The 27,214-nt window shown below is 43.3% G+C and overlaps 1 protein-coding gene across 8 annotated transcripts in view; it reads left to right on the top strand.

Moving 5' to 3' along the window:
* SH3KBP1 (SH3 domain containing kinase binding protein 1) overlaps nt 1-27,214 on the top strand; it is a 327,794-nt gene that overhangs the window by 172,194 nt on the left and 128,386 nt on the right. For 4 of the 8 annotated variants that reach the window (XM_032389633.1, XM_032389630.1, XM_032389637.1 and 1 more), the window contains 4 exons: nt 10,308-10,437; nt 10,989-11,048; nt 19,338-19,412; nt 22,994-23,199. In XM_032389633.1, the coding sequence (XP_032245524.1) occupies nt 10,308-10,437; nt 10,989-11,048; nt 19,338-19,412; nt 22,994-23,199 (471 nt within the window). The remainder of the gene's footprint in view (nt 1-10,307; nt 10,438-10,988; nt 11,049-19,337; nt 19,413-22,993; nt 23,200-27,214) is intronic. The other 4 variants (XM_032389635.1, XM_032389631.1, XM_032389636.1 and 1 more) reach the window with 2 other exon arrangements.

Genomic DNA, 27,214 nt, shown 5'->3' with positions numbered 1-27,214 from the left:
AAAAGGAAAACTATGTAGCCTAGGATATTTATGTAAAACAAAACATAAAGGTTGGCCTTTTAAACCATATTTAAAAAATTATATTATCAAAAATGAGTTTTCCCATTATGTCTGTTTACTTATAATATTGCAGATATTGGGCCATTGTCACTGCATAATATAAAATATGCCTTTTTATAATGGATATATAAATGCCAGTGGGTATTTTCTCATTCCACTGAAAACTAAAAATAAACATCCCAAATCAATAAAAACTCTTCAATCACAGGGACAGATTGAGGTAAGACCATAGTATTAGCTTTGCAAGACTATGAAACCAATCAATCTATTGGGCAATAAAAATATAATAGGTGATATCATGTATGTGTGTATAAATATGTTATATTCTTATTGATTGATTGATAGATTGATCCTACAGTATTGCAAAGCTATACACACACACAAATGCACACACACCAACTACCCCAAAGGAACAAAAAAACCCAGACAACTCTTAGGAGGATTTTGGAGGTATGGACTGGTTTTTTGAAAAAGGTTGAATCAAGCAGAGAATCTTAAAACATGATATTTTATATATATTAATTAAATTAGATATTATCTTATTTAAGATAATTTTTTAAAGATTTTATTTATTTATTTGACAGAGAGATACACAGTGAGAGAGGGAACACAAGCAGGGGGAGTGGGGGAGGGAGAAGCAGACTCCCTGCCGAGCAGGGAGCCTGATGTGGGGCTTGATCCCAGGACCCTGGGACCATGACCTGCGCTGAAGGTAGATGCTTAACGACTGAGCCACCCAGGCACCCCTAATTAAGATCATTTATATCTTATTTAATTTTGCCTGAAAATATAAAAATGTACATTCATTTGCCATTTGTCACCATAAGCTCATAGGGTCAAGGCGTTTTCCTTAAATATGGGTTTGCTGGTTTGAGTTCCATCCTCTCTACATCCATAGTGCCTCCTTCATGATTTCCATCAGTTTTTTTAAAATGGATTGACAAGAACACAAGGGAAGCAACCGGAGTACCCAGTCCTTCTAAAGAAAGGTCTGCAGTCCACTGCCCCCATCTTTTCTGGATGTCTCATCCACACCTAATTTGGCAGCAGGTTTTTGGTTTTTTTTTAACTTTCACATCGTTCACCATTATCTCTTGTCCCCACTCACTTTGTCTTCACACTTACCTATTTTTTGAGCCATGTAACCACCTGGTGGGCTAACAGAGCAGCAGGCTTACGCAGGTTCGGGTCGACGCAGGCTGAGCCCCATCTGGCAGGAGTTGACGGCCAGCCCCGAGCCCTCAGCCTGGATGGGTCTGTGCAGGGTGGCTGGGAGAAGGAATGGGGAGTGTGGAGCTGTCCGGGCTCAGTGCACCTGGCAAAGTCACCTTCCTCAAAAAAGTATGTAGCGTGCACCTGCCTCCTGGCTAGAGACAGGGACTCCGCTCTCGTCGTTAGATTCATCTTTGTAAACCTAAAGGAACTGGGCTGCCAGTTTGAAAGGAAAAATATCAGACTGAGTTCTTGAGTTTTTTTTTTTTTTTAAGAAAATCACTGTAAATACACACTTGTGTCATTTTTGTCCAGAGTGGCAAGGACTGATCAATGCAGGTGAAATTGTAACCATAAGATCAGAGATGGCATATAGACAAGCTCATCAGGAGTAATGGCATTTGAGGGCCTCTGGAGTTTCAAACCTGGCTTGTTGGCTTATTTTTTTTGAAAAGTGCATTGAAGCCTCTTTGTTTTCCGGTCTGTTTTATCTGGAGCCTGGGAAAGGGGCCACTTTTCTTCTTGTGTTGGCTGAGCTTGGTCTCAACCAGTCTCTCTGAGTGGTAACCCAAGGAGTATTCAGAGATTCTTGCTTTTATTTGTTCCTTGTGGTTTGTTTTTGAGGTATTTTTCAATGGTCCCTAGTCAGGCTCGCTGGAGATCAATGGCAAAATTTCAGATTTAAAGCCTGACCTGGTCTTAGAGTTTGCAAAGGTGGTAACTTGCACTTTTAAGAAACTTAGGCATCTTCTTGTACCCACAAGAGCAGATTTGGTTCCCTCAGCTCGAGTTAAATGAGCTGTTGAAATTCTTCAGAAGTTTAACTCAATCAGACAACCTTTGTGGGTACAGATGGGCAGTTATAATATTGTGAATTATATTAAGAACTACATGTATCTGGTCTCCATCCCATTTCTGACACAGAGCTCCTAAAACTCTTGGAATTTCCTGAAAGAGTGATAAAGGTGTCTTTCTTTAGGATAATGGGGTAACTTTCGAAACACCTAAGCAAAGGGGTCGGTTGCCAGGGGAGCCAATGGTGTGGTTAGAGGGTTGGAACTTTCAGTCCCACCCACTGACCTTGGGGAGGGGAGAGGGGCTGGAGGTCGAATCAGTTGCCAGTGGCCAGTGAGTTAATCAACCATGCCTATGTAATGAAGCCTCCGTAAAACCCCCAAAGGACAGGATTCAGAGAGCTTCTGGGTTGGTGAACATGTGGAGGTGCGTGGAGAGTGGTGCCTGGAGAGGGTATGGAAGCTCCACGCCCTTTCCCCGTGCCTTGACCTGTGCATCTCTTCCATCGGACTGTTCCTGAGTTATATCCTTTTCTAATAAATCAGTGATCTGGTAAGTAAAATGTTTCTCTGAATTCTCTGAGCTGCTCTAGGAAATTAATTGAACCCGAGGAGGGGATCCTGGGAACTTCTGATTTATAGCCAGTGGGTCAGAAGGATAGGTGACAACCTGGACTTGCAACTGGCATCTGCAGTGGGGGCAGGGAACGGAGCGGTCTCGCAGGCCTGAGCTCTTAACCCGTGGGATATGCAGCTGTCTCTGGGTAGAGAGTGTCGGAACTGAGTTAAATGGTAGGACACCCAGCTAATGTCTGAAGAATTGCTTGTTGATGTGGGGAAACCTCCCTTGCCCCCCACACACATTGAAACTGGGTCCAGGGACCCCAAATAGCAGGTCATCCTCATTTCATTCTTGGTGTAAGAACTTCGAAGACTTGCCTTTTGTTTTATGCTTGCCCATGAGAAGTCAAGTTCATTTAAAAGCTAATTAGTTAATAGGTAATCCAAGCATACCTAAATTCTTACCCATCAAGGCACCCCTTGCTTTAGAAGGGTTTGTTATCTTTTCAAAAAAAGAGATAACATTAATATAAAAATTTGTTTATTAGAATGTGATAATCCAAAGAGCTTGGGCTGCTCTACAGTCATTTCTTCCAGTGATTTTGGGTAGACATGTCTGATGATGTAATTTGCAGAGGTGACAGAGCATGTTAAGGAGAGGGAAGCCACGATTAGAAGAAAAGGTGATTAGATTAGCATCATCAGCCCACAAAACAGACTACAACTGTATAAAAGCAACATATTTGCAAGTTGAAATGTATTTATAAGAGATTTGCATAGCTATGGAATTTATCAAATATTTGAGTGCTTACTCTGTGACAGAAACTGGGTTCATAGAGATTCAGAGATTTAGTGAATGGAATCTGTCTTGAAACATGTTCAGTATAGTTAAGGAGGGTAAGATATGCACAGCTAAGAAGCTAAGTAAGAACCTAGATGGTACGAGAGTGGCAAACGATGGCATTGACAAATGAGGAAGGAATTTAAAAACAAGGGCACTCAGTGAAGGTGAAGAAGACGCTTCCTAGAACAGGAAGAATTTCATCCCCAGGCACGTGGAAGGTGAGAAGTATTTGGATTCCTTCAGCAAGCACAGGGTATATCGTGTAAGGTGCTGGGCTAGTCTGGAGGGGGGAGGACAGGGTGTTGGTACAGCCCTGCTCTGGAGTCAGGGATGACCTGCGAAGCTTCCGCAGCAGGTGTGGAGTATGGGAAGCAGAAGCTGGCCCCAGCAATGAAATGTGGATGAGATAAGTGACGGTACCTCCTACACTGAACTTTTTTATTTTTAAAGATATTTTATTTATTTGTCAGGGGGAGACAGAGAGAGAGAGAGAGAGAAAGAGAGAGAGAGAGAGCACAAGCAGGGAGAGCTGCAGTCAGAGGGAGAGGGAGAAGCAGGCTCCCCCCCGAGCAGGGAGCCTGATGTGGGACTTGATCCCAGGACCCTGGGATGCTTAACCGACTGAGCCACCCAGGCGCCCCTCCTACACTGAACTTCTAAAGGAATACCCCCATTTGAAGGTTTCTTACAAATGGGTTTTCTAAGATTAACACAACCCTCATGGATAATTTTCTCACCTGTGAATAGTGGCGGGACAAAGCTTCAGGATCTTGATTCATCAGAAAAGTTATCTTGTTGGCTTGATTTACTCTTTGCTCAGATTTTCAAGTTGGAGTGAGAGTAAGGCCTTAGCACAGAGTCATTTAGGAATTTGGGGACCTGTAGACTAGCCTGTAGCGATTTTGAAGGACAGGGCTGTCAAGCGTTGCTGAAGGATGTCGAGAAGGGCCCTACCAAAAACCCTTTCCACTGTGAGGCAAATCATGGATGTAGCTCTGTCTCATTGGGCAGAGTTTGCTGAAGTCTTAAATAGAAATTGTATGTTTTCTTCAATCATTTCCCTTTGAATTACTCTGCAGATTTCTCTTTTGAGGGGCCCCTTTCATGTGGAATAGGCTTATTCTCAGAAGAACGAGGGAATAAAAAATCACTTTCCTATGTATATGGAATGTTGTGGCCTTGCCAAAAAGAGGTAATCAGACAATGAACTACACAGGAGTTGGGGGAAAATATTGGCCCCGGCATTTAGGACCTAGATAACACTTGTCTGTTTGGCACAACCAGCTTTCATGTCCCCAAATCAACAGGGATGGTTATTTAAAGCAACTAAAATGGAAAATAATGTAGGTGTTTATGCCTTTAGGGAGTGGTTCCCTTAAAAATATTTTTCCCTAATTCCACTAATAGAAAAAGATGTTTTCTAGAAACAATTTGTATTTTTTCAGCAATATTCAAAAGGTAAAACTATGTGTTAGAACATTTACATGAAGTTCTAGAAAAGGTGAAATCAATCATAGGTGGTAGAGATCAGATGAGTGGTTGCTTGTGGAGGTGGATTGACTAGGAAGGGGTACAGGGAATTTTCTGGAGTGATGGAAACTTTCTGTATATTGATAGAGGTGTGGGTTACACAGGTGCATATGTGAAAACTGATTGACTTGTACTGTTAAGACGTGTGCATTATATGAATTATACCTCAATTTAAAAAACTTTTAAAAACTAAGTATTTCTCTGGCATTCAAAAAATTTTGAAAATACTTTCCCTTACCTCTCAAAGATGGGAAAAAGGGCCAGTATGGAAATTCTCATTTAATTACTTCTGAATAAATTTTTTATTGAGATATAATTGAAATAAAGCACTGTATTAGTTTTAGGCATACAGCAAGATGATTTGATACATGTATAGTATATATTGTGATGTGATTATAGCAATGAGTTTAGTTACCATCTATCACTACACATAGTTAGAAATTTTTTTAAGATCTACTCTCTTACCAACAACCAGTGTATTGTATACCAAATATATAATACACTACTATTAACTATAGTCACCGTGCTATACATTGCATCCCCGGGATTTATTTATCTTATAACTAGAATTTTGTACCTTTTGACCCCCTTCACCTCTTTCACCTACCCCCCAGCCCCTGCCTCTGGCAACTACCACCAGTCTGTTCTCTGCATCCATGAGTTTGATTTTTTTTTTTTAGATTCCACAAAAAGTGAGATTATATAGTACTTGTCTTGCTCTGACTTATTTCACTTAGCATAATACCCTCAAGGAACTAGAAAAAGGAACAAATGAACTGCAAGATTGGTAGAAGGGGGCACCTGGGTGGCTCAGTCGTTAAGCGTCTGCTTTTGGCTCGGGTCATGGTCCCAGGGTCCTGGGATCGAGCCCCGCATCGGGTTCCCTGCTCCACGGGAGCCTGCTTCTCCTTCTCCCACTCCCCCTGCTTGTGTTCCCTCTCTCGCTGTCTCTCTCTCTCTCTCTGTCAAATAAATAAATAAAATCTTTTAAAAAAAGATTGGTAGAAAGAAGGAAATAACAAAGGTCGGAGTGTAAGTAAATGAAATCGAGTCTAAGACAATAATAGAAAAGATCAGTGAAACTAAGAGTTGGTCTTCCAAAAAGATAAACAAAATAGACAGATCTTTAGCTAGCCTCACCAAGAAAAAAAGGGGACTCAAATAAATAAAATCAGAAATGAAAGAGGAGAGGTTACGAATGATAACACAGAATGACAAGGGATTGAAGGAGACTACTATGAGCAATTAATTATTCACCAACAAGTTGGACAGCCTAGAGGAAATGGATAAATTCCTAGAAACATACAACCTATAAAGTCTGAATACATTTTGAGGAAATTTTTAGTAATGTTAAGATGTGGGCCTTTCCTTAAAGCTTGACTTTTCCATTTTCCTTTCTGGAAAGAATGGTAAAACAGCTCTGGGAACAATGAGGCTGACCTCATTTGCCCATGTGCCTCTCCCTCCCCCATGCTTCCCTCAGCGCCCCCTCCAGCGTGCTTCTGACTGAGGTTTGGGCAACAAAGGGTCAATTGCATGTAGAAAGCTATAGCAGCCCTTAAATGGGTTTTTCTGTCATGCTACTCCTACCTTGAGGTAGACTTTAGACTTGGTACATCTGTTGTTCCCTTTCTCAGTATAGTTTAACAGGTAAAGCTTCAACACTGGTAAGTCGAAACTATTCGGAATAGCTGTGTACCTAGGACAGCATGGTTATCTTTGTATCCGCAGGCATCCTCTCTGCCGTGCCTTACAAATGTAGATAATGTGCGTAGAATTGGGTGGAAGTGTTGAAATTCACCCAGCTGCTTCCCCAACTTCCAACAGGGCTAAATAGCTAGAGATGAGCTCCTTGGGCCCTGAACCCACTTAGATGCTGGTGATTGTGAAGACATGGCAATTGCAGGGCCCCCAGCACAAGCTGTTGAAGTCGTTTTACCGTGTCTTTCTTTCTCGAACACTGCCAGGTGTAAACTACCCTGTTCCCAGCTCTGGGCCGGAGGTAGGATTCTCTCTCGGGCTGGAGCCCTGGGCTCCAGAGCTGGCTGGGTTGGGCCCAGGGGCACAGGGTGGGGGCTGTTCTGTTGCAGCAGGCTGTGGATGAGTGTGTGTTGGTGGGCGAGAAGGTGGGCGGCGATTCCCCTTTATTACTCTCCTTGGGGCAGAAATGGTAAGCCCTTGGTAACATCCATAATCCACAGTTTATTACAAAGGGACACATTTCTTTCTCTCTTTTAAATAACAAACATAAGCAAGCTTGATTTTCCAAGCAGGGGGTGCACAGGCTCTGTATGTTCCTTTCTTTGTTGCAGGAGCTTCTCAAGCACACTGTCTTTGTCTGTTTTGTTCACCAGTGAATCTGCCCCAAGGTCCTAGGGCAGTGCAGGATAGGTGCTTATTAACTGTTGGTCGGATAGGGAGGGGCACTTAGGCCTGGGCATGGCGCTACTTAACTAAGCACAGCGGCTAACATCATCCTGTCTCTTGGTCCCATTTGCTCCTCAAAGCGAGGCAGATCCTTTTGTGGGGGAATCAGGCCTTCAGAGACCCCCATCGAGGGTTTCCCTTGATGATTTCCCTGCTTTTCATTCTTATTCATTCGGAGTGTAAGGTACTATGTTTTACTTTTTGAATGAATGAGGCTAGGCTTCAGGGTCCTCATCTTAATGCAGGAAGTTGAACTCTAGAATATTGCTGAAGAAGGATAGTGGGAGAGTGAGGATCATTTTTTTCTCTCATATCTCTAGCCTGAATCTTACAACGAAAGCAGCCGGCTATACGAAGAAATAGTACTGAACGGTTCTCACTGGTACAGGGGCCAGACACCCCCCCCCCCCCGCCATGGCACCTGTCATGAGAAGTGTACCCCCTCAGGCAATGAGCGGTGGTTTTACTGCCTGACCCTCCACTCACCGCGTGGCTAATGATAGACTCCTGCTGCTTCCCTGTTGGCCACTCCTCTCAGACTGTGCTGGGACACTGATGCAGGCGTCTGGGGGTGTGGTGAGGTAAAGATGCCCCTGTTTTCCCAGCAGGCAGCTAAGCAATCCCACACATCAGGGGTACTTCCTTCAGGGATCTCAGGCTGGAGTCGCTTATTACTGGGAACAGGAATGTTTTAGATACTGTCAGACTGAATCAAATAGAATTGGCCCAGCTGCCCCGCACGGTTGCGGATTACGCTAGGGATTGCTCATTTGCGGTCCGTGCCCTTGGTTTTTCCCTCCTGCCCTATGATTCTTGGAGAAAGAAGGTCATTTTATGGTTCCTTATTCAGGACAAGCACAAAGGATCCCCCACCACAAATCCGGTGACTATTTGTATTCAGGCTCATGGCGAATTTTCCCAACCGTCCTAATCCTATAAAAAGCTCCTTGAAAGAATAACACATATCAGTTGAGTTGGCATAGAAACATGGAATGGTTTCAAGTGAAGTGCTGTTAAATGCCACGATGTGTTATTGAATAGTCACTGGGACAGTTGTGCATGGATATCTGGATTCTTTCCCAAAGATTGTGTGATCACGCAGATATAATCGCCACAGTGCAAGCCTGATCCCATGAGTTCCCTAAAAAATGCTCCAAACACCATTCTCATTGTCTCCATTCTACAGGTTCTGTCAGCTTCCCCCTTTCTGGAGTGTCTCACACCCCCCCGCACTACTTATATATATCTACCATTTCTCCTCTTCAAGGCCAACCTTCATTTTTGATTTCTTTTTTTCTCAGAGCCTTCCTGTAGCATCCCCAATCTGGGTGAGCTCGACTTCGTGTAACAAGTTTGTTTGTACGGAGTCATGGCATTTTCCCATCTATTCACCTCCCATTGCTAGTTTTTATTCACGCCCCTCTTCTCCCCTCTTTCAACCACATGCCCTTTCTACCTTGGTAGATTGTCAACTGCTTCGGGGAGGAAAAAAAAAGCCATGTCCTGTACAATTCTGTGTCCCTAGCCCCTAGTGTAGAACCATAATACATCTGTCTCTAACACTGATCAAGTGTATTCGTTATCCCCATTATATAGATAGGAACCAGGGTTCGGCTTGGTAGGAAATTTGAATGAGCTTCAGTAGGATTTGAACTGGGCTTTTTACTTTAATATTCTTTATCTTTTTTGTTTTAATTGTTTTAGCTGTTAAATTGTATTTATCAGTTTGAGTTGGTGTTATATGCATGGGGTAAAAAAAAAAAAAAGTCCAAAGGTTCAGGGTCTCTTTCTGTTCTGTTGCACTGGGTGAGTAACTTAATACATGCTTGTTCTCAGAATGTCCTGCTATTTTCCTTTAAGAAGCCACCTTGCTGTTCTGACTTCGGACTTCTGCTGTTCTGTTAGTGGCTCCATCACAAAATCTTGGGATGGCTTTTTACCTTCCTCTTGCTCGCCCCAGCTAATTGGTGGCTCAAGACCAGCTGCTACTTCAAAGGGCCTTCAAATCTATGCCCGCCTTCTCCCTTGTCACTGCTCCCCCAGATCCGGCCCTCACTCCCCTACCCAGAGGCCTGCGGTCTGGCTGCCCTCCCTACCTCCCTTCACCCTGTTGCACTCCATTTCAGGGTACTCTAGAACCCTTCAGAAACCTGCAGGGAGTCCTTCTACCTTCCGATTGAGTTCTTAGCTCAGGGCTTCTTAACTGTTTTTGTTCAGCCGTCTAGTTAGTTTGGGTAATCTGGGGAAGCCACTGTCCCTTGCTAAATAATGGTTTTAAATGCTTAAAATGAAACATAAGTTTACAAAGGGAACCGTTGAAATAGCTATCAAGCTATTTTAAAAGCAAATTTTGATACGAAAGTCTGTGTAATTTCTTATTATAATTAATAAATAATTCTGTAATGAATACATTAGATAACAAGGTCCCCAGAAGGTGTGGTAACTATCACCACTTCATAGTAGTCATGGGTGCAAGCGATATCTTGAGATACCCACAGCTTCTGTGCTGTGATAGGAAAATGTCCATGATTTGTTTGGGGACGAGTCACGGGTCCTTCTACGATTACTGTCTTACCTACATTTTGTGACCAAAGGAAATGCCAAATTTCAGTCCGAGGTTAGTGAAAATAAATTGTTAATCCCTTTCCACTTGTGTTTTTGGGCCCCAGGTTCAGCACCCCCTTACTGAGTCTGAATCTCGAGACTCTGTGAGGTCTGCGATCTCATTCCCTGTTAACTTGTAAGCTTTCCCTGTTAACTCCTTCCGCTCTCCCTGTGTGGGCTCTGCATTGTGCACCATACAGATGGGAGAGAAAACTGGGAGCCATATTGTCTAACCTGAGGCCTGCATCTCTGTTCTTCTGTTTGCATCTGTGCAGGTAGAAGAAGGATGGTGGGAAGGCGTTCTCAATGGGAAGACCGGAATGTTTCCTTCCAACTTCATCAAGGAGCTGTCAGGGGAGTCGGATGACCTGGGCATCTCTCAGGATGAGCAGCTCTCCAAGTCAAGTAAGGAAGTCCCCCATGTGGGGGGCGGGGTGGGGGCACCGGCGGGTGCTGCTCCAGCCTCCCCACTTTTCTGTAGCCTGTGCAGAGGGACAGTGACGGAAGCTCACGAGCACGCTTCTGCTTGTGCTGCCTTCACCCCTGCGGTGTAGTAGGTTATCCTCGTAAAGGTGTGAACTGCACACCTTGATGTGTGCGCAGGCGCATGCTGTCCATCTCTGGATAGGTGACCGTCAGCCTTTGTGCCATTTTAATATTCTCCTATGGCTCATATTACTGTGCTTCCATACACTTCTCTCACTGCAAGTTGCTAATTATTTTTTAAATGAACCAAATGAGACTGTATTTCTCAGCATCCTTTGAGGAACTTGGAGAAAACTGGCACACGCACACACACAAAAACCGTTGGTGGTGAGAAGGGCTGTGTTCGGGAAGACTGCATGCCAGTTTCCTTACCAGTATGACAAGACAGCCCAGAGGCCAGCCCCACCTTGGGTGAGCATGCATGTCTTTCTGCGATGGTGAGAACGGACTCCAGGTCTTTCTTTCTCCAGGGCCTGAAGCTCTCCTCCCTCCAGCTTCTCTGCTGCCCTTTCCAGCTCACGGAGCAAAAGGTCAGGACCGGGAAGCTTTGTTCTCCCAGTCGCTAACCCAACCTCCCACATGGGCGTCTGTGTATCTCTTGTACCCCGTCTTGAGCCAAGGGCATGGCGTGAATGTCGTAAGAGGCTCGACTGTCGTGGTGCGGCACTACCTGGGGTTGCAGACCTCCCTTTCTAAACTCCGTCCTGTCAGAATAATACTGAAACATCTTTCTTTTCCATTGGGAAAAATCTGATTTTAGCAGTGTTCTCAAGTTAGTCGTGTCTCTTTTAATTAACCAGTAATCGGATGGACAGACTCCCAGTTTGGAGGTAACGCCACTCTGGAAAAGTGCTCAGGCAACCTTCTTCACTTGGTCTCTCAGCAGCTCGGGCTCATTACAGCCTCTCATACATAGAAGCAGCAGCTCTGGTCGGTTGGCTCATAGACTTCAGCTATACCCTTTCCCTCTACTGCCAATGCCAGGGACCCCACCCACCCCTGAACTCCATTCCATCCTAGGGTCTATGGTAGGAAATACGGGGGGTGATTTTGGAGCAAGTGAAGCATCTTGGAGCTCCTGTTGCCTTCTCTGGCTTGGGGTGAAGCAAGTCTCTGCTAACATGGCCCGGCTAGTGAGTAAAGCTGGGAGGGCAGTGAATGTCCTTGACCCCATGATAGTGGGAGTTGCTATAGGTCCTGAACTGCACATCAATTCTAACCTCCCTGGGGTCTCCTTTTATATATGGGAATAGTGTTGTACCTGGTAATTGGGCCCTATGATCACAATACTGTACCTCAGGGATGTTGTGGATTAAATGGGCTTTCTTGGAGGGAGGACCAAATCGGGTCATCATGCCAGTATTTCCGTGGGGAAGTGTATTATGAGTTCTAATAGCAATAATGTATATAAATCACCTCAGCCATATAAGGCTGTCCATAAACGGTCACTTTCATTGTTAATCATGATAAACTCTTGGCATATAACCAGTTTGTATGTTGAGGCTGACGCACACGTACCATGCTCACTGAAGCATTTTGTCTCTGCATGTGGAAATTACTTTGGGATTCCTTTACTGATGCAGAAAAGGAGATCTGGAGGGGTATTGGACGACCTCTCTGGGAGAACCTTGACTTCTTGGTATCCTGCCATGTTAGCTATGCTTTCACAGCTGGAGGGGCAGAGAAGCAATGCCTTTTGTATTTTTGGAACTATTGAAATAAACTGTCTCCTCTTGCTCTAACTTAATAATATGGACGTTTGACCCTGCCTGACCCCCTCAGCTCAAAGTGCATGGTGCTGGAATTTCTGGGGCAGGAGGTTAGGAGACTGAGTGGAATGGTCTCTCTGGGCACTTAGCCTCCTTCACATGATCAGAAGAGGCTGTTTCTCTTGGAGGGGTTGTTCTCCCCAACACTCATTCAGTTAAAAGCTCTCCATTTCAGAACTAGGAGAGCCCCAAAGTTTCAGCAGCCATGTTTAGTTACCACAGAATCTGTCCCTTATTGAGGGGTTTTGAGGTCCCTGAAGAGGCATGGTTTCCTAACAAGGATGGATGATTCTGAAAGAACTACATGGCCTTGGCAATCTTCCTGTTTATACAGTTAAGTACAAGAGGGCCCATCTATCTATCTCCCCTCCATCTGTCCACCCATATCCATCCATCCTTCCTTCCTTCCTTCCTTCCTTCCTTCCTTCCTTCTTTTCTTCTATTCCTCATTCATTCAACCTTTGCTGAGCCCCTGTTGTTACTGAGACACTGCACAAGACACTGAAGATACACAGAGTCCCTGCCATCAGTCAGCTCACATTGCAGAAAGGGAGTACACAAGCTGGTAGTTCACGAAGGTGGCCCAGGTGCTCCATGAGCGTCTGAGGAAAAAGGTGGAAAGGCCAGTCCTATTGGGATCTGGGGACAATGGTGGTCACAAAGGACTTTATACCAAAGCAGATGTCCCTGTGGCTTGCTGAATTGAAGTAATCCCCTGAAGGAGAAATATCATCTCTCAGCATTCTGACAGGCTTTTCGGTAGCTGTTTACACTCTGATGATACAATGGCTATCAGATGGTAAAATGTATAAAGTGTAGCCCAGACCACATACAGAAGTTACGTATATACCGGTAGGATTTGTCTAAGCGGAACCTTTGGTTTTAGAATGATTCTGCTTATTCCTGATTTGCAGAGAATGGCATCAGTAGTTTCAGTGTGCTTTACTTAAAATTTTTTTTTTTTATTTTAAAGGAATTATAGAGTCACAGGAAGTTGCAAAAAAAAAAAAAGAAAAAAAAACAAACAAACAACCCAGAACTGTACAGAGAGATCCCATGTACCCTTCATCCAGTTTTCCCCCGGGATAACATCTTGTAGTAGTAAATGCCTACTTACTTTTATCAAAAACTGAGAAAAACAAAGGTAGTTCATGCACAAAAGACATCTAGGTTTTTACTCTGGTATGAGCTAAACAGTACTTAATCAAGGTCTTTGTTAGACCAGCCCACTTAATATTCCTAACGTTTATGTCATTTTGGTAATTTTTAGAGAGTCTTGTGGCTTCATATAAAAATCCTCTTAATTTAAATGCTACCAGACATCACGGGTGAGGTGTTTTTGTTTTTTTTTTTTTCTAAGAGAGATAAAATCTGTTCTGGTACATATGAAGAAAATTTTGTGTACAGTGTATCCTTGTATTCTCTTTGTTGTACACACACACACACCCCTACACGTGCACGTAATTATTTGGTATTTGTCCTCTTCACATTTCTATTTCCAGAAAGTATTTGAGCGTAGTTATTAAGGTGAGTTTTGTCAACCGATGGATGAATGTAATACAAGAAACCTGGCATTATATTTCTAAGGAAGTGTGCCCAAACAGCTTGACACATGGCAGGTGTTCAATAAGCACTTGCTGAGTCCTTTCTTACTCTAAGGAGGCATTTTTATCTTTGAATGACAGGTGCAAATTGCTTGAACTTGCTTTTCTTTTACCCTGATGTATTTTTATATATGGTGGTTGGTTATGAAAATCTCTGAACTTTAGATCTTTGTTCAGGGTAATCTAAATCTGTCAAGAAAAGAATTACAGCAATTGTATTGGTTGATAACGTTGATTTAAACCTTTTACCTCAGATAAGAAAGTTCATAGCTATGTAGCAGCAGAAACGTTTTGCTCCATATTTAAATTTGAAAACGCTATTGTATTTTATAGAATTTATGGAACATTAAAGGTACTTTTTGCACAGAGGTTTTTATTATAGAGGATTTCTAACATATACACAAGTCGAGAGAATAGTGTAATGAACCCCTGTGTGCTCAGCAACCAGCTTCAACATTCATTAGCCTGTGGCCACTTCATTGCAATTATACCACGGCCCAGTCCTCCCCCATATTATTCTGAAGCAAACTCCACATATCGTATAATTTCAGTCATGAATATTTCAATATGTATCAATAAAAGGGGGGGTCTTAAAATCCTTATCACACCAAAAAAATAATGGCAATTCCTCAGTGTAATTAAATATACAGTCAGTGTTCACTTTCCCCTCATAGCTTTCTGTTTTGTTTAAAGTTTTATTTATTTAAGTGATTTCTACACCCAACATGGGGCTCGAACTCATGACCCCGAGATCAAGAGTCAGATGCTCTACTGACTGAGCCAATCAGACACCCCATAGTCTTCTATTTTTAATGCAATTTGTTAGTTTTTTTTTTTTAGGATTTTATTTATTTATTTGAGAGAGAGAATGAGATAGAGAGAGATAGCATGAGAGGGGGAAGGGTCAGAGGGAGAAGCAGACTCCCTGCCGAGCAGGGAGCCCGATGCGGGACTCGATCCCAGGACTCCAGGATCATGACCTGAGCCGAAGGCAGTCGCTTAACCAACTGAGCCACCCAGGCGTCCCTGCAATTTGTTAGTTTGAATGTGCATCCAGAGGAGGTGCATGCTTTGTAACTTGTATCTGATTATAATCAGATGTGTTTCAAGTCTTTCTAAATCTATGGATTCCTCCTCCATGTCTCCTTTTTCCCTTGTAATTTTATTTATTTATTTATTTATTTATTTATTTATTTATTTATTTGACAGAGAGAGAGAGAGCATAAGCAGGGGGAGTGGCAGGCAGTGGGAGAGGGAGAAGCAGGCTTCCTGCTAAGCAGAGAGCCCAACGTGGGGCTCAGTCCCAGGACCCTGGGATCATGACCTGAGCCGAAGGCAGATGCTTAACCGACTGAGCCACCCAGAAGCCCCTCCCTTGTAATTTTTTACTGAACAAACTGAGGTCCTTTGTCCATTAATTTCCCACCATCTGTCTATGCTGATTTCATCTCTGTTATGCTATTGACTCTGTGTTCCTGTAAATTGATAATCACATCTAGGGGCTTGATTAAATTGAGGTTTGAAATATATATATATATTCCCTAAAATGTCATAGATGGTGGTGTATCATCTATATGAAGGCTCATAATGTCCAGCTGTCTTTGTTTTTGAATGTGAGCAGCCACCGACGATTCTCACCCAGATCTGTTGGGGCTTGCAAAATGACACCAACAAGGAATTTTTTTTAAGATTTTATTTATTTATTTGACAGAGAGAAACAAAGCGAGAGAAGGAACACAAGCAGGGGGAGTGGGAGAGGGAGAAGCAGGCTTCCCGCGGAGCAAGGAGCCCGACGCGGGGCTCGATCCCAGGACCCCGGGATCATGACCTGAGCCGAAGGCAGACGTTTAACAACTGAGCCACCCAGGCGCCCACCAACAAGGAATTTTTAAAAGAATGAAATGGGCTCCCATGTAGCAGACCAATGGTGAAAAAAATTTGAGTAAATTAGGTTTTTCAAAAAGAAAACATCCAAGTGATTGTAATAATAGTGTGGGCAGAATCTTAGGAATAGAAAGGAATTTAGAGATCGTCCAGCCTGGTGTCAGATAAGAACCCTAAAGTCCAGGGAAACTAAGTCCTGGGTGTGGCATGGCTTATAAGTGACGAGGCCACAATTATATTCAGGCTTTTCACACACACTTTGGTATTGCCTTTATTCTGGCCTGCAGTTTACCCTTTCACAGAGCATCTGACAAATTTCAAATTTGACTAGAGTTTAGATTATTTCTTCCTATTGCAGATCATGATTAATTAATTACCTTTTCATTTTCCATTTTGCACGTGCTGGTATTGACTAAATGTGAAATAGAACTAATTATAGGGGTGCCTGGGTGGCTCAGTCGGCTAAGCTGCTGACTCTTTGTTTTGGCTCAGGTCATGATCTTGGGGTCCTGGGATTGAGCTCCATGTTGAGCCCTGTGTTGGGCTCCGTGCTCAGCGGGGAGTCTACTTGAGATTCTCTCCCTCTCCCTCCCCCCGCACTCATGCATGCTCTTTCTCTCTCTCCCTCTCTCTCTCTAAAAAAAGAACTAATTATAAATTATACTGATATTATATTAAATTATAATCAGAGAATATCCTGAATCCATAAGATTTATTTGGACGCTGAGGCAAATCCAGATATTACTGTTGTTCAATTTCATTTTCAGACAAATTTTGCTTCACATTTGAGACATAAATGTGTCTTTTATTTCTAACATATTTTTTAATATTATTGAATTTCTCAGATTCTAAAGTAATTGTTGTAAAACCAAAAAGTATTCCTGTTAGTTTTTTTCTTTAAAAAAACATCATTTAGCTACAGAAACATTTTCTTCAATTATTTTCCATAATTTTCAGAGGGACAAGGTTTGCATTTTCTTTCTGTAACCATTAATAACTAGGAGATTTCAGTTTGAATTGACTTTGTTGTTTTCCTAATTCTTTATTTTGGGATTTTAGATTCTGAATCTTTAGTGATTTGTCAAGCTAAGACAAAGATGAAGATGGCCTTTTAAAACTTGGGGCAAACCACTTTCATGATATAGAAATATTGTATTTCATTAGTTGTAAGATAAAGATTGTTCTTTTTTATTTTGTACATTTTGTTCTTTTTAGTATTAGTTGTTATTTGTTTTGTATATGACATTCTATTAGCATTGAAGAGCAATTAGCAAATTGATGAAACAGTTTTAAGCAAAATTAGATGCTAGGATAAGCATATGATTTTCTGTTGAAATTCTAAAATTCTTCCCTTTTTTTTTAAAGATTTATTTATTTATTTATTTGACAGAGAGAGACACAGTGAGAGAGGGAACACAAGCAGGGGGAGTGGGAGAGAGGGAAGCCGGCTTCCCGCAGAGCAGGGAGCCTGATGTGGGGCTCGATCCCAGGACCCTGGGACCATGACCCGAGCCGAAGGCAGACGCTTAATGACTGAGCCACCCAGGTGCCCCTAAAATTCTTCCCTTTTAGAATGTTTGCTGCCTTCAGGTATTAATACTTAATAGTGATAGTAGAGTATTTCTGCCAATGGAATAAACACTCATATTCATGAACTTTCCAATTGCCCGTCTCTTTTGCGCTTTAGATAGAACATGTGTGTCCTCGTTCACCCGCAGCCCAGGCTCCATTTCCCATCGCCTTGCTGCCAGTGAACAGGTCTTTGCACACATGCTTGGCCATTCAGAGACATCAGAGCTGTGGTCTCCCTCAGTGATCCTCAGACTTGGTCCTGGGGAAGAACACAGGGAAGTTCTGTTGTACTTGGAGGGACTTTATCAAAATACTGATTTCTTTTTCTTCCGCTTTCTTTTTCTGACACTGAGAGGACTCCCGCTGTTTAGTTTGGGAGGACCTCGCTTGCAAAACATCTGCGTCCTTAGGAATAATGTCACCTTGATGACCAAAGTGAAGCAGAATAAAAATTACCCAAATAAAACAAGCCGCTGTTATTTGCTCTCTCTTTTTTTTTTTTTTTTTTTTTTTGGTCATCAAAGTCCTCAAGAGCTGCAAATCTAACACGAACCTTTGAGACACTCTCTTGTTTCTTTGGATGATTCTTACGTAGCCAGTGGTTTTGAACATCTAAGTTTTTGCTTTAATTGGATGGAGCACACTTGTCAAAAAGGGCAGACTTCAGAAGGAGGGTGTCCCACCATGCCTGTAGGACATGGAAATGGGAAATACCCGATGGCATTTCAGTTGTCCATCTGATTATTCACAGTTCTCTTCATGTCTCAGGAGTGACGTGGCCCAGAAGCTGACTTGATGTTTCCTGTTGGAGTTTTCCATTTTCCTAAAGAATGTTCTAAGAAGTGAGACAAGTTGCTCCCTCCCTCTCAGTTCCTCTCTCTGTAAATGTAGCCTGCCTTTCTCTCCCTCAGACTTATTATGAGTGAGCTGTATGACTGGCCTCTAGTTTGATATTTAGCTTGTAAGCCATAAGAGAACCTGTTTGTTGGGTAATGTAGAGTAATGCATTTATTAATTGAGTTTGCCTTTAGCAAACCATTTTACCTGCCCATGGTATTCTCTGTGAGGGGTGTGTGTGTATGTGTGTGTGTGTGTGTGTACTCAAACTAGGACAGTGTGTGTATATTTTCTGTACTTATGATTCCAGAGAAATTTGGCCTTTAGCTATGTGTCCAGTCCTATGCTCTTGATAACCTCTACTTGTAACAACAAAAAAGAGATAATTTGAATTTGACAGTGGGTGAGTCCTATGTCCTCATGCTTAAGTACAGTCTCGTGACTGATATGGCAAAAGCTCAATTAAGGTGTTTCAAGAAATAGGGTTTTCTGCTGTCCGCAGTGCTAAGCAGAAAACCCCTTACATCTACACGGATGCCACTATTGGTTTCAATCCTTATTGGTGAGCTCCCCCGCCCCCAGCATATTAGTGCCTTTTCTTGCTGAAAGGTACGAAGGGTAAAATCTTTAAAGAGAATTCTGTGCCTTGTTGAGAATCTTGGGGTCATAGATATCATTTTGTATTATACAGGGCCCTAGGGGTAGAAGATAAAAGATAATGGGCCTAAATCTATATTACGCATGGGTCATACTCTCCAAAGAGGAGTTTGCCCTGTATAATTGAGTTCATTAAGGAATCCAATTAATTGGATTTCTTCTGGTTAATTGAGGTTTTCCTTTTCTTGAGTTAAAATGCAGAAATGGCTTCCAGGTTTAAATTGGGCCTAATCTACATGCCAGTCATTTGCAGAAGCAAGCCCCTCTTCTGGGTGCTCATTGCCATCATGGTTGCGTGGGGACTTTGGGCTCATTCCTTAACATTCTTAAATTCTGCCTAATGGTCTCTAATTAATTTGCCAATAAAACTCTTACAGCGGATTCATTGAAGGCAAGTTCAGTTAAAGACTCTCCCTCTTCCTTCTTTTGCCATCATTTGCTCCCCCTTCCCCCCTCTTGTTTTTCTCTCCCCTTCTCTTCTCTCATTCACTGTCAGGAAAGACTACCTTTGAAGGGACAATTCTGTACCGAGCTGCACCGGGAAAGACGGAGGGCCACAGACGCTATTACAGTGAGTGACCTTAACAGCAGGAGGCAATTGTAAAGTTAACATCCGGGTACTTGTGGTTTTTGACACGGCCGCACTTTCCTGAGCTGCTCATGCTTCTGCCAAGTGTCTGTGTGAATTTCTGATGCAAGGACATGGACTTATTTGCCCGAATAAGTGCTGTCTCCTTGGTGTGTGCTAAAGGAGCATTCTCATCAGCAGCCCTGGCGCTTTCTCGTTTGCTTTGTGCCTCTGCCCTGTGTGTGACATGCGTGCATGAGCCATGCGTGCAGAGAAGGGACCGGTAGCATTTGTCATGGCATACGTATTTGTGCCAGTATCTCTGGGCCTCTGGGGTGGTGTAAGATGGCTTCCCATGGAGATGTCAACCTCTCGCGGTTACTGCTTTTCCTGAGTGGCTCATTAGAAACCAATAAAGCATTTTTTCATTGCGTGTTCAAAGAAATAAGAATGCGGCATGAAAGCCTATGCCAGAAATGGTGTTCTGCTCTGCTCATTCTGCCAGTCACCGCACGACAGACTTCTTTTGGCAGGACCAACATATAGCCTTTTGTGTTATGAGATAAAGCTGCCAAAAGTTGAGGGGGAAGGACATGAATGAGATTAATGAATGAATTTCATGAAGCCCTTAGAACGGTTCCTGCCGCTGAATGGCACTATACACGTGAGTGTTAAATTTAAAATCAACAAAAATGGCTCACAGATCTGAATTGATCCATGCTGGAATATTTCGGTCAGTTACACAAAAGTGTAATTTATGATGTCATTTGGCCCGCCGTATAACAGAGAAAACTTGAGGCTTTTTTCTTTTTTTACCTTGAAGGCAAAGCCTCCACCCTGGTGTGCAGGTACACATATGCATCCATCCTACGTACGCAGAAGTGGTGAAAGAGAAGGTGCAGATGTGAACGCCAGAACCCGGCTTCTCACACCATCTGGGGTGCAGTTCGTTCTTATTTCCGTCCCCCCACAGACGGAGAGCTGGTCTTGCTGTACATGACTTTACTACGCATGCCGTGTGCCGCCTGCACCTCACCACGGGTGGTTGACAGACCGGGACTGGTCTACTCCCTGGTCACCTAGACGAGTCCCCTGGCCACACGTCTGAAGTCAGCGGTGCCCACCGCTCTGAGCGCTTCCAAACAAGCACACTTCCTGCGCTCAGCGCGCGGTGTACCGGTCACAACCCCTTCATGACCTGGCCCCAGCCCGCAGATGACACCCTGAGCCGTACTGCCCGTGGGGGTCACTGACACGGGGACACTTTATAGGAAAGCAAGTATGATGGGCACCAGTAGGTAAAAGCTGCAGCACCCAACCGACATGAAATGTCACCTTTCTTTCCCTCCAAAGGGAAGGAACTAGATTCTGAGTTATTTCACCAACCCAGATATTCAGCTGTATGATTTGCATACTGAAAAGCGATAGAAGCAGGCTGCCAGAATGTCTGGAAGAAAAATCTGCTGTGGGTTTCCTTCCCAGTCCATGCTTATGTGGCTGAAAGACTGCCCCCTCTCCCCGTGTAATGTGAAGAGCATTTCTCACAGTGATTAATAGAAAGTCATTAAGATGAGCCCGGAAGGCATCAAATCCCTGAAACCAGAAGCTCAGTGAAATCAGAATGGCAGTGGTTGAAAACATCATGGTTCTAATTAATGAGGAATGATAGAAGACTCCTTCAGATTCCTCTCTTTGAAGAACTAAAACAGCCTTGCCCTAATCCACTTGCCTGCTGCCTTATGCGGCTGCTGGTGGTGGTGGTGGGGAGGGCAGGACGGTGAGGGTTTCTTTCCACTAACTCTTTCTTTATTCCACCCTCAAATGGGTCTTTCCAACCCAGAAAAGAATATACAAGCCATTTATCACATAGAAAGGATCCATACGGCAAAATGAGAACATGTTAAAGGGGAAATGACACAATATTTAGACTCCAAAATTATATCTCCAGCAGGGATATCTCCAAAAACAATGAACAAATAAACACACGAATGGATAGCTAATCCAGGGGGGTTCTCCATGTTTGCACACTCAAATCCAGTCCCATAAATTGCAGCCGACCCCACGGCTGCAGGCTGCTCCTCATGGCTCTGTCCTCCATTCTTGCTCACAAATGCTGTTCTTTACTTAATTAAAATGTACAACAGGGATCTTCCTCCTCCCCCCTTCCTTTGTGGCCTATAAATGCCATTTTATTGAAAACAGCAGCAGCAACAAACACAGCCATTGTTTTAATTTTAAGGATTTGATTTTGAAACTTGTTGGCAATTTATAATGACCTTTTGATATTTTATCTGTTTTCATTTAACAGTTCCTTCCTGCCCTGAGACTTCTTTATTTGAATGACTTCGACATTTTATAACATTTTATGTGAGCAATTATTTGGTGTATTGTTCATATGTACTAGGAGCCCACCTTCCCTATAGAGGGATAGCGCACGATTGCCTAATACAGAACCAACTTTGATGATGTACTTTCATCGAGGGCATTGTTGTCATCAGGGGATATACAGTAAATGTTCAGGAGCTATTCTACACACCTAGAGGCTTTAGAGGCAGATTGAATGGCAAACTAGTATTCCATAAAATATCCTTTGAATCCTGCCCTTTGATGGCATGACTGATGCACTGACTTTCAAAGTAAGAGTATACACTCAGAAATTAACTAGAAACAAATAGGCTCTTCCTTTTAGGAACATGATTGTGGGCAGAGCTTGGGGAATAAAGAATCTGGGAGGTAAGTGTTCACGCTGTCTTGCTGATAACTATCTGATGACTTCCAACACATGCCACAGGAAGTCGAAGGAAGGGTGTCATGTCCCCAGTGTTCTTCTTTGGAAAGGGATTCAGCTTTGGGGAAATGATGGCATTGAAGGTGGGGAAGAAGAGCGGTAGGCTCAGAGGAGTCCGGCCTCCGGGAGGGCAGCTTCCTTTCCCTCTTTAACAAACACAATCATCTTGCCAGGGAAAGCGTCTCAATGTCAAGTTTGGTTTAATGCTTTCCTAGAGAAACATGTCTGCGTGCATTTATTCCTTGTGAAGCCATCCAAAGAGATTTAATTCTTTGGCAGTCATAATTTTATGTGGTTTCTTTAATTGCTAATTTGTTTAAATGGCTTTTAGCTTTACAGTTTCCCTTTAGGAAATGTTACTTTCATTGCTAATTGCTAATTGCCATGAGTCATAGAGATTGGAGGTACAGTATGTGATACTGGCAGGGTGGGGAGGTGAGGACAGGGTGGGAAGGGTTGTTATCATGCAGACTGTGGCAAAGCAAGTTTGTGTCAGAATCAGGCTCCGGCTGAAGAGTGGTGAAATGTCACACTTACAGAGATCTGCTTTGAAATTAGATTTTTTTTTTGAAGAATTTTGACTCACTTCTTAAAATTAAAGGCTGTGGGTGGGGAGATCGAACAAAACTCAGAGCCACCCAAATGCAACATATTCAACACACTAAATGGAAAGCCCCAGTGCAGGTTGTCCTATGCCCGGTAACACTTTTAGAGGTGGTTCCTGGCTGGCTGTGAGGCACTTCACAGCTATGGCTGATTTCTGAGCTCTTTCTCTCCCCGTCCCCACTCTTGACAGGTTTAAGGGAAACCACAGGCTCCGAGAGTGATGGGGGTGACTCGAGCAGTACCAAATCCGAAGGTGCCAACGGGACAGTCGCAACTGCAGCAATCCAGCCGAAGAAAGTTAAGGGAGTGGGCTTTGGAGATATATTCAAAGACAAACCAATAAAACTAAGACCAAGGTCGATTGAAGTAGAGAATGACTTTCTACCGGTGGAGAAGGTATGTCCAACAGTTTCTGTTTTATTTCAACACAGCGTGGAGTACCCAAAAGTCCATTGTAGGGCATCTGAGACTTCTTATGCCTCTTCTGGGGTGTCGGCATCCTCACATGCTAGCTGTTTGCTCTCTCCCCTTTGAGGCTCTCCCTTTGTGTTTCTGGAAAGGCTCATGCTCTAGTTTGCGTCTTCTCTTCTTACTGATGTCTCTGTGGAATGCGTCTCAGTATGACTTTTCAAATGGACCTGCACTTCTCCATTCCCCTCCACCACCACCCCCCAAAAAGCCCCTCATGCCTGGACCCAGCTAAACACATGACCATGACACTCGCGAGCACAGACTGATCTATCACTTCTCCTTGTCCATTTCTCTAGTGCTTAGTGCCTGGGTGTGTTGACTGGTTCTGCAGTAGACCAAAGGGGTTGTGCGTTTTTTGCTCTAGGAGTTAGGTGGGGATGATTTCAGACGGCCGAAAGGAAGTCTCCCACATGTGTGTATGATGGAGATGGGCTGTGCTGTGACTCCCTGCATTGTTACCATCAGGAAGCTGGCTGTTTTCTTCCACCTCTCTGGTTCTGGGTTGCGGAGAGGCAGACAGCGTGTTGCTGCTGAGTACGCGGTTGCCACGGCAACACACCCAGAGCCACCGAGCTTGTGGCTGTCGGTGACGTCTGCTGTGGTACACTTCTGAGCACCAGAGCTTTGCTTAGGATTTGATAAATACTGTGGAATTTTCCAGATTGTAATAAGCTACACTTGTGCTGTGCTTAAGGAATGTTTGTTAATTCGATTTAGTGCTGAAACTTTTGCTTTGATGTTTGTGCTAGTAGGCTCGGGGGATGGGGCATTGGCAGCATCTCTAACTCAGGTTTATCGGTGCCTTTTAAATGTTTTTCATTTTTCAGGTAAAGATGAATTTTTAAAAGTTGCGTCATCTTCCACAGCTGTAGAACTTCCAGCCACCTCTTTCCCCCAGCCCCCAGCAACCTTGCCTGGTGTCATCATGCATTAGAATCTGGAAAGGAAACTTTGGGACACTTAATACTCTTAGAGATGAAAAAGGCAGAAAGGGCAGAGACTTAGACATGAAAGACTGTTCCATTTACATTCTTCTTTTGCTGCAGCTTATCTGAGCCAGCTTTGTTTCTTCCAGTAAGCATTATATGATATTTCTCAAGATCTGAAAGCTATCTAGTTGGTATCCCAGCTTGCGAACTCATTTCTCCTTCACACGATCACTTTCAGATTCCTGTAAATATTTACGAAAGAGCAAGTCCCCATCTTGGGAAGAAACAATGGATGTCGTTTTTCTTCATTTTACTCAGCTGGTTGAAATGAACACGACCATTGACTCAGTCAGCAAACAGTTAACTCTTTTTGTTTGCTTTGTGATTCTTGGTCTTATTCTTCTCTGCCTAGAAGGACAGTGTGTGTGTGTGTATGACTTCTATTATTGCTATGAAGATTCGTTTCAAGCAGCAGCAGCAGCGTCACGTCTAATACTCCTGAGCTGGTATCTCAGCACACTTCTCTGAACCCCGGGGCCACATGCCCCACTGCCAACTTGCGCATCTCCACTGGAAGATCTTAAATTCTTACTAGCTCGCCCAACCCTGAACTCATCGTCATCCCCCTCGAACCACTCTGCCCATAGCCTTCCACATCTCAGGGAAGGCAGTGCCACTCCCCCTCCTACACATCAGGACTAAAGCCTTGGGGTTGTCCCTGACTTCTTCTCTCACAATCCATGTCCGACCCATCAGGTGGCTCCATCAGTTCTGCCTCCGTGAACGCCTGGCACCCACCACCGCTCATCCCCTTCATGGCTCCCCTGCTCTCTCGCCATCACTCAGTGGCCTCCTAATAGGGCTTTCTGCTTCTCCCCTTCCCCCTACAGTCTCGTCTCAGCAGTGAAGCCGGGGTGATCCTTTGAAAGCCCAAGTCGGATCACGCCACTCCTCTGCTTGTGTCCCTGCAGAGGCTCCCCCGAGAACCAGAGTGAAAGGCCTGCCCCGGGCCCTCAGGCTGAAGTGATTCGATTCCATTACCACGCGGACTTCCTCCCTCTCCTTCTCCCCTTGCTTACTCTGTCCTGGCCCCTTACTTTTCCCTAAACACGCCAAGCACCCTCCCACTTGGAGCCCTTTATCACAGTGCTTTCCTCTGGCTGGACACCCTGCTTCCACCTGCCCACTTGGCTGCCTCCCTCTCCCCCCTCCCCCATACTTTGCTCAGACTTCACCTTTTGAGCAAGCCCCGCCCTGGCGCACTCATTCTAAAACATGCTCCCTTGGCCTAGCCTGCTCACTTGTGCTGCATTTTTTGTTTTCCATAGCCTGCAACCTTTTCTAATGTAATATTTATTTTTTTATCGTGTTTAGTATTTATTTTATTCACTGATATATGCCATGTGCTTGGAACACTGTGCGGCACATAATAGGTTAGGTGCTCAGTAAGTATTAGATGTATGAATAATATTAAACTATATTAACATAGCACTCTAGAGATTACAGACCTCTATGAAATGAGGGGACTGGGTGGGATAATATAACAGATATATAGTTGAAAATATAGTGGCTGTATGGTTCGTTGCGTTTTTGTGAAGCAGAGATTTATTGTATTGGTCTTAGTGACATGACACGTTAACATCATCAGAGTAATATGTATGTGTGTGCGCGTGTGTGTGCATCTTCATTCATGATTTGTTTGCAGAAGGAAACCATGTGTTGGCAGCAGTCTTAACCCGTTCCTCATTGTGAAGCCTCTGGGGAAAATGTAAACTTCCCTGCTTGCTTTACTGGCTGTGGACAATTTTTTTTACAGCATCTAAGAGGACTCAGAACTATCTCCACTCCCTGTTGTTGGCGCTATGGATAGTTGCATAGATTTATGGATCCATTATATTATTGCACAACCAGGCATGAGAGCTGAGGAGTGCGATAATGTTTTACTAGTGCACAACCTGGTTCTCGTCACTTTTGAGATGGTTTTGTGTCCAGGATTTATGTTTGTGGAAGGAAGTGTCCTTTGAGAATTGAGCACACTGTTTGGATTTTGCGGAAGCACAAATTGGATCTCATGTGACAGCATTTGTTAGGTGAGACCCAAGCAGGTCTTCCACATAGGCTGGGGCAGTTGGCCTTCTAAGATGGCTGGTTTGATAACTTGGATGAAAAAAAAAAAAAAAGGAATCTGGTAATTTTTAACAACTGCAAGCATATTCTGTTTTCCATTCAAGTTGGGAAGTTTTGAGATCCACTTTTGTGGATCAGTCACTAGAAAATTCTGTGCTTGTTTTCCATATGCTCTAATCCATATCAGCCTAACCAGAGTGACTAAGTGCTGATAATTATACTAGGAGAGATACTACAGAACACTACCCGCCCCCAACACTAGGGAAATAGTGAGTAGTCTTGCTTCTCAATATATTGAGCTATAGGGAAGGACCCTGTTTATGAGTCCTTTTATCACTGTGAATGATTTGTTTAATGCACCATTTAACTGAAATATTTACAGATGAAATTATTTCATGTCGGGATTTTGCTTCCAGTAATTTGGAAGATGGAAGAGTGGGTAGGGCACAAAGGAAACAAGATTGGTCATGAGTTGATAATTGTTGAAACTGGATGGTGCATAACATATGGGATCAGCACCCTGTACTCTATTTTTATATATATTGTAAACTTCCCTTGATAAAAGGTTAAAGAAGAAAAAGAAGAACCTTGGGAAAAAATATAACATTTAAACTAAGCCCAGAAATAAGTATGTGTTATATTAAAATAATGGAAAATACAGTATGTCTAAAGATGAACCAAGTTAAATATCATAAGATTAGAAGGGCATGGTACCATTGTCCTAGCTCACTGACCCTGACAAAATCACTAACCTCAATGAGGCCATATGTAAAATGGGAATACTCTGTATACCTGACCTATCCCATAAGACTTAAAAAAATGTTATATAACAGAAAATACTTTGAAATTATAAATGTAACTCATTTCAACTAATATTTATTGAG

This window comes from Phoca vitulina, unplaced genomic scaffold, assembly GCF_004348235.1.
Source record: "Phoca vitulina isolate PV1807 unplaced genomic scaffold, GSC_HSeal_1.0 scaffold55, whole genome shotgun sequence".
NCBI lineage: Eukaryota > Metazoa > Chordata > Mammalia > Carnivora > Phocidae > Phoca > Phoca vitulina.
This window is presented reverse-complemented; position numbering and strand designations above follow the sequence as displayed.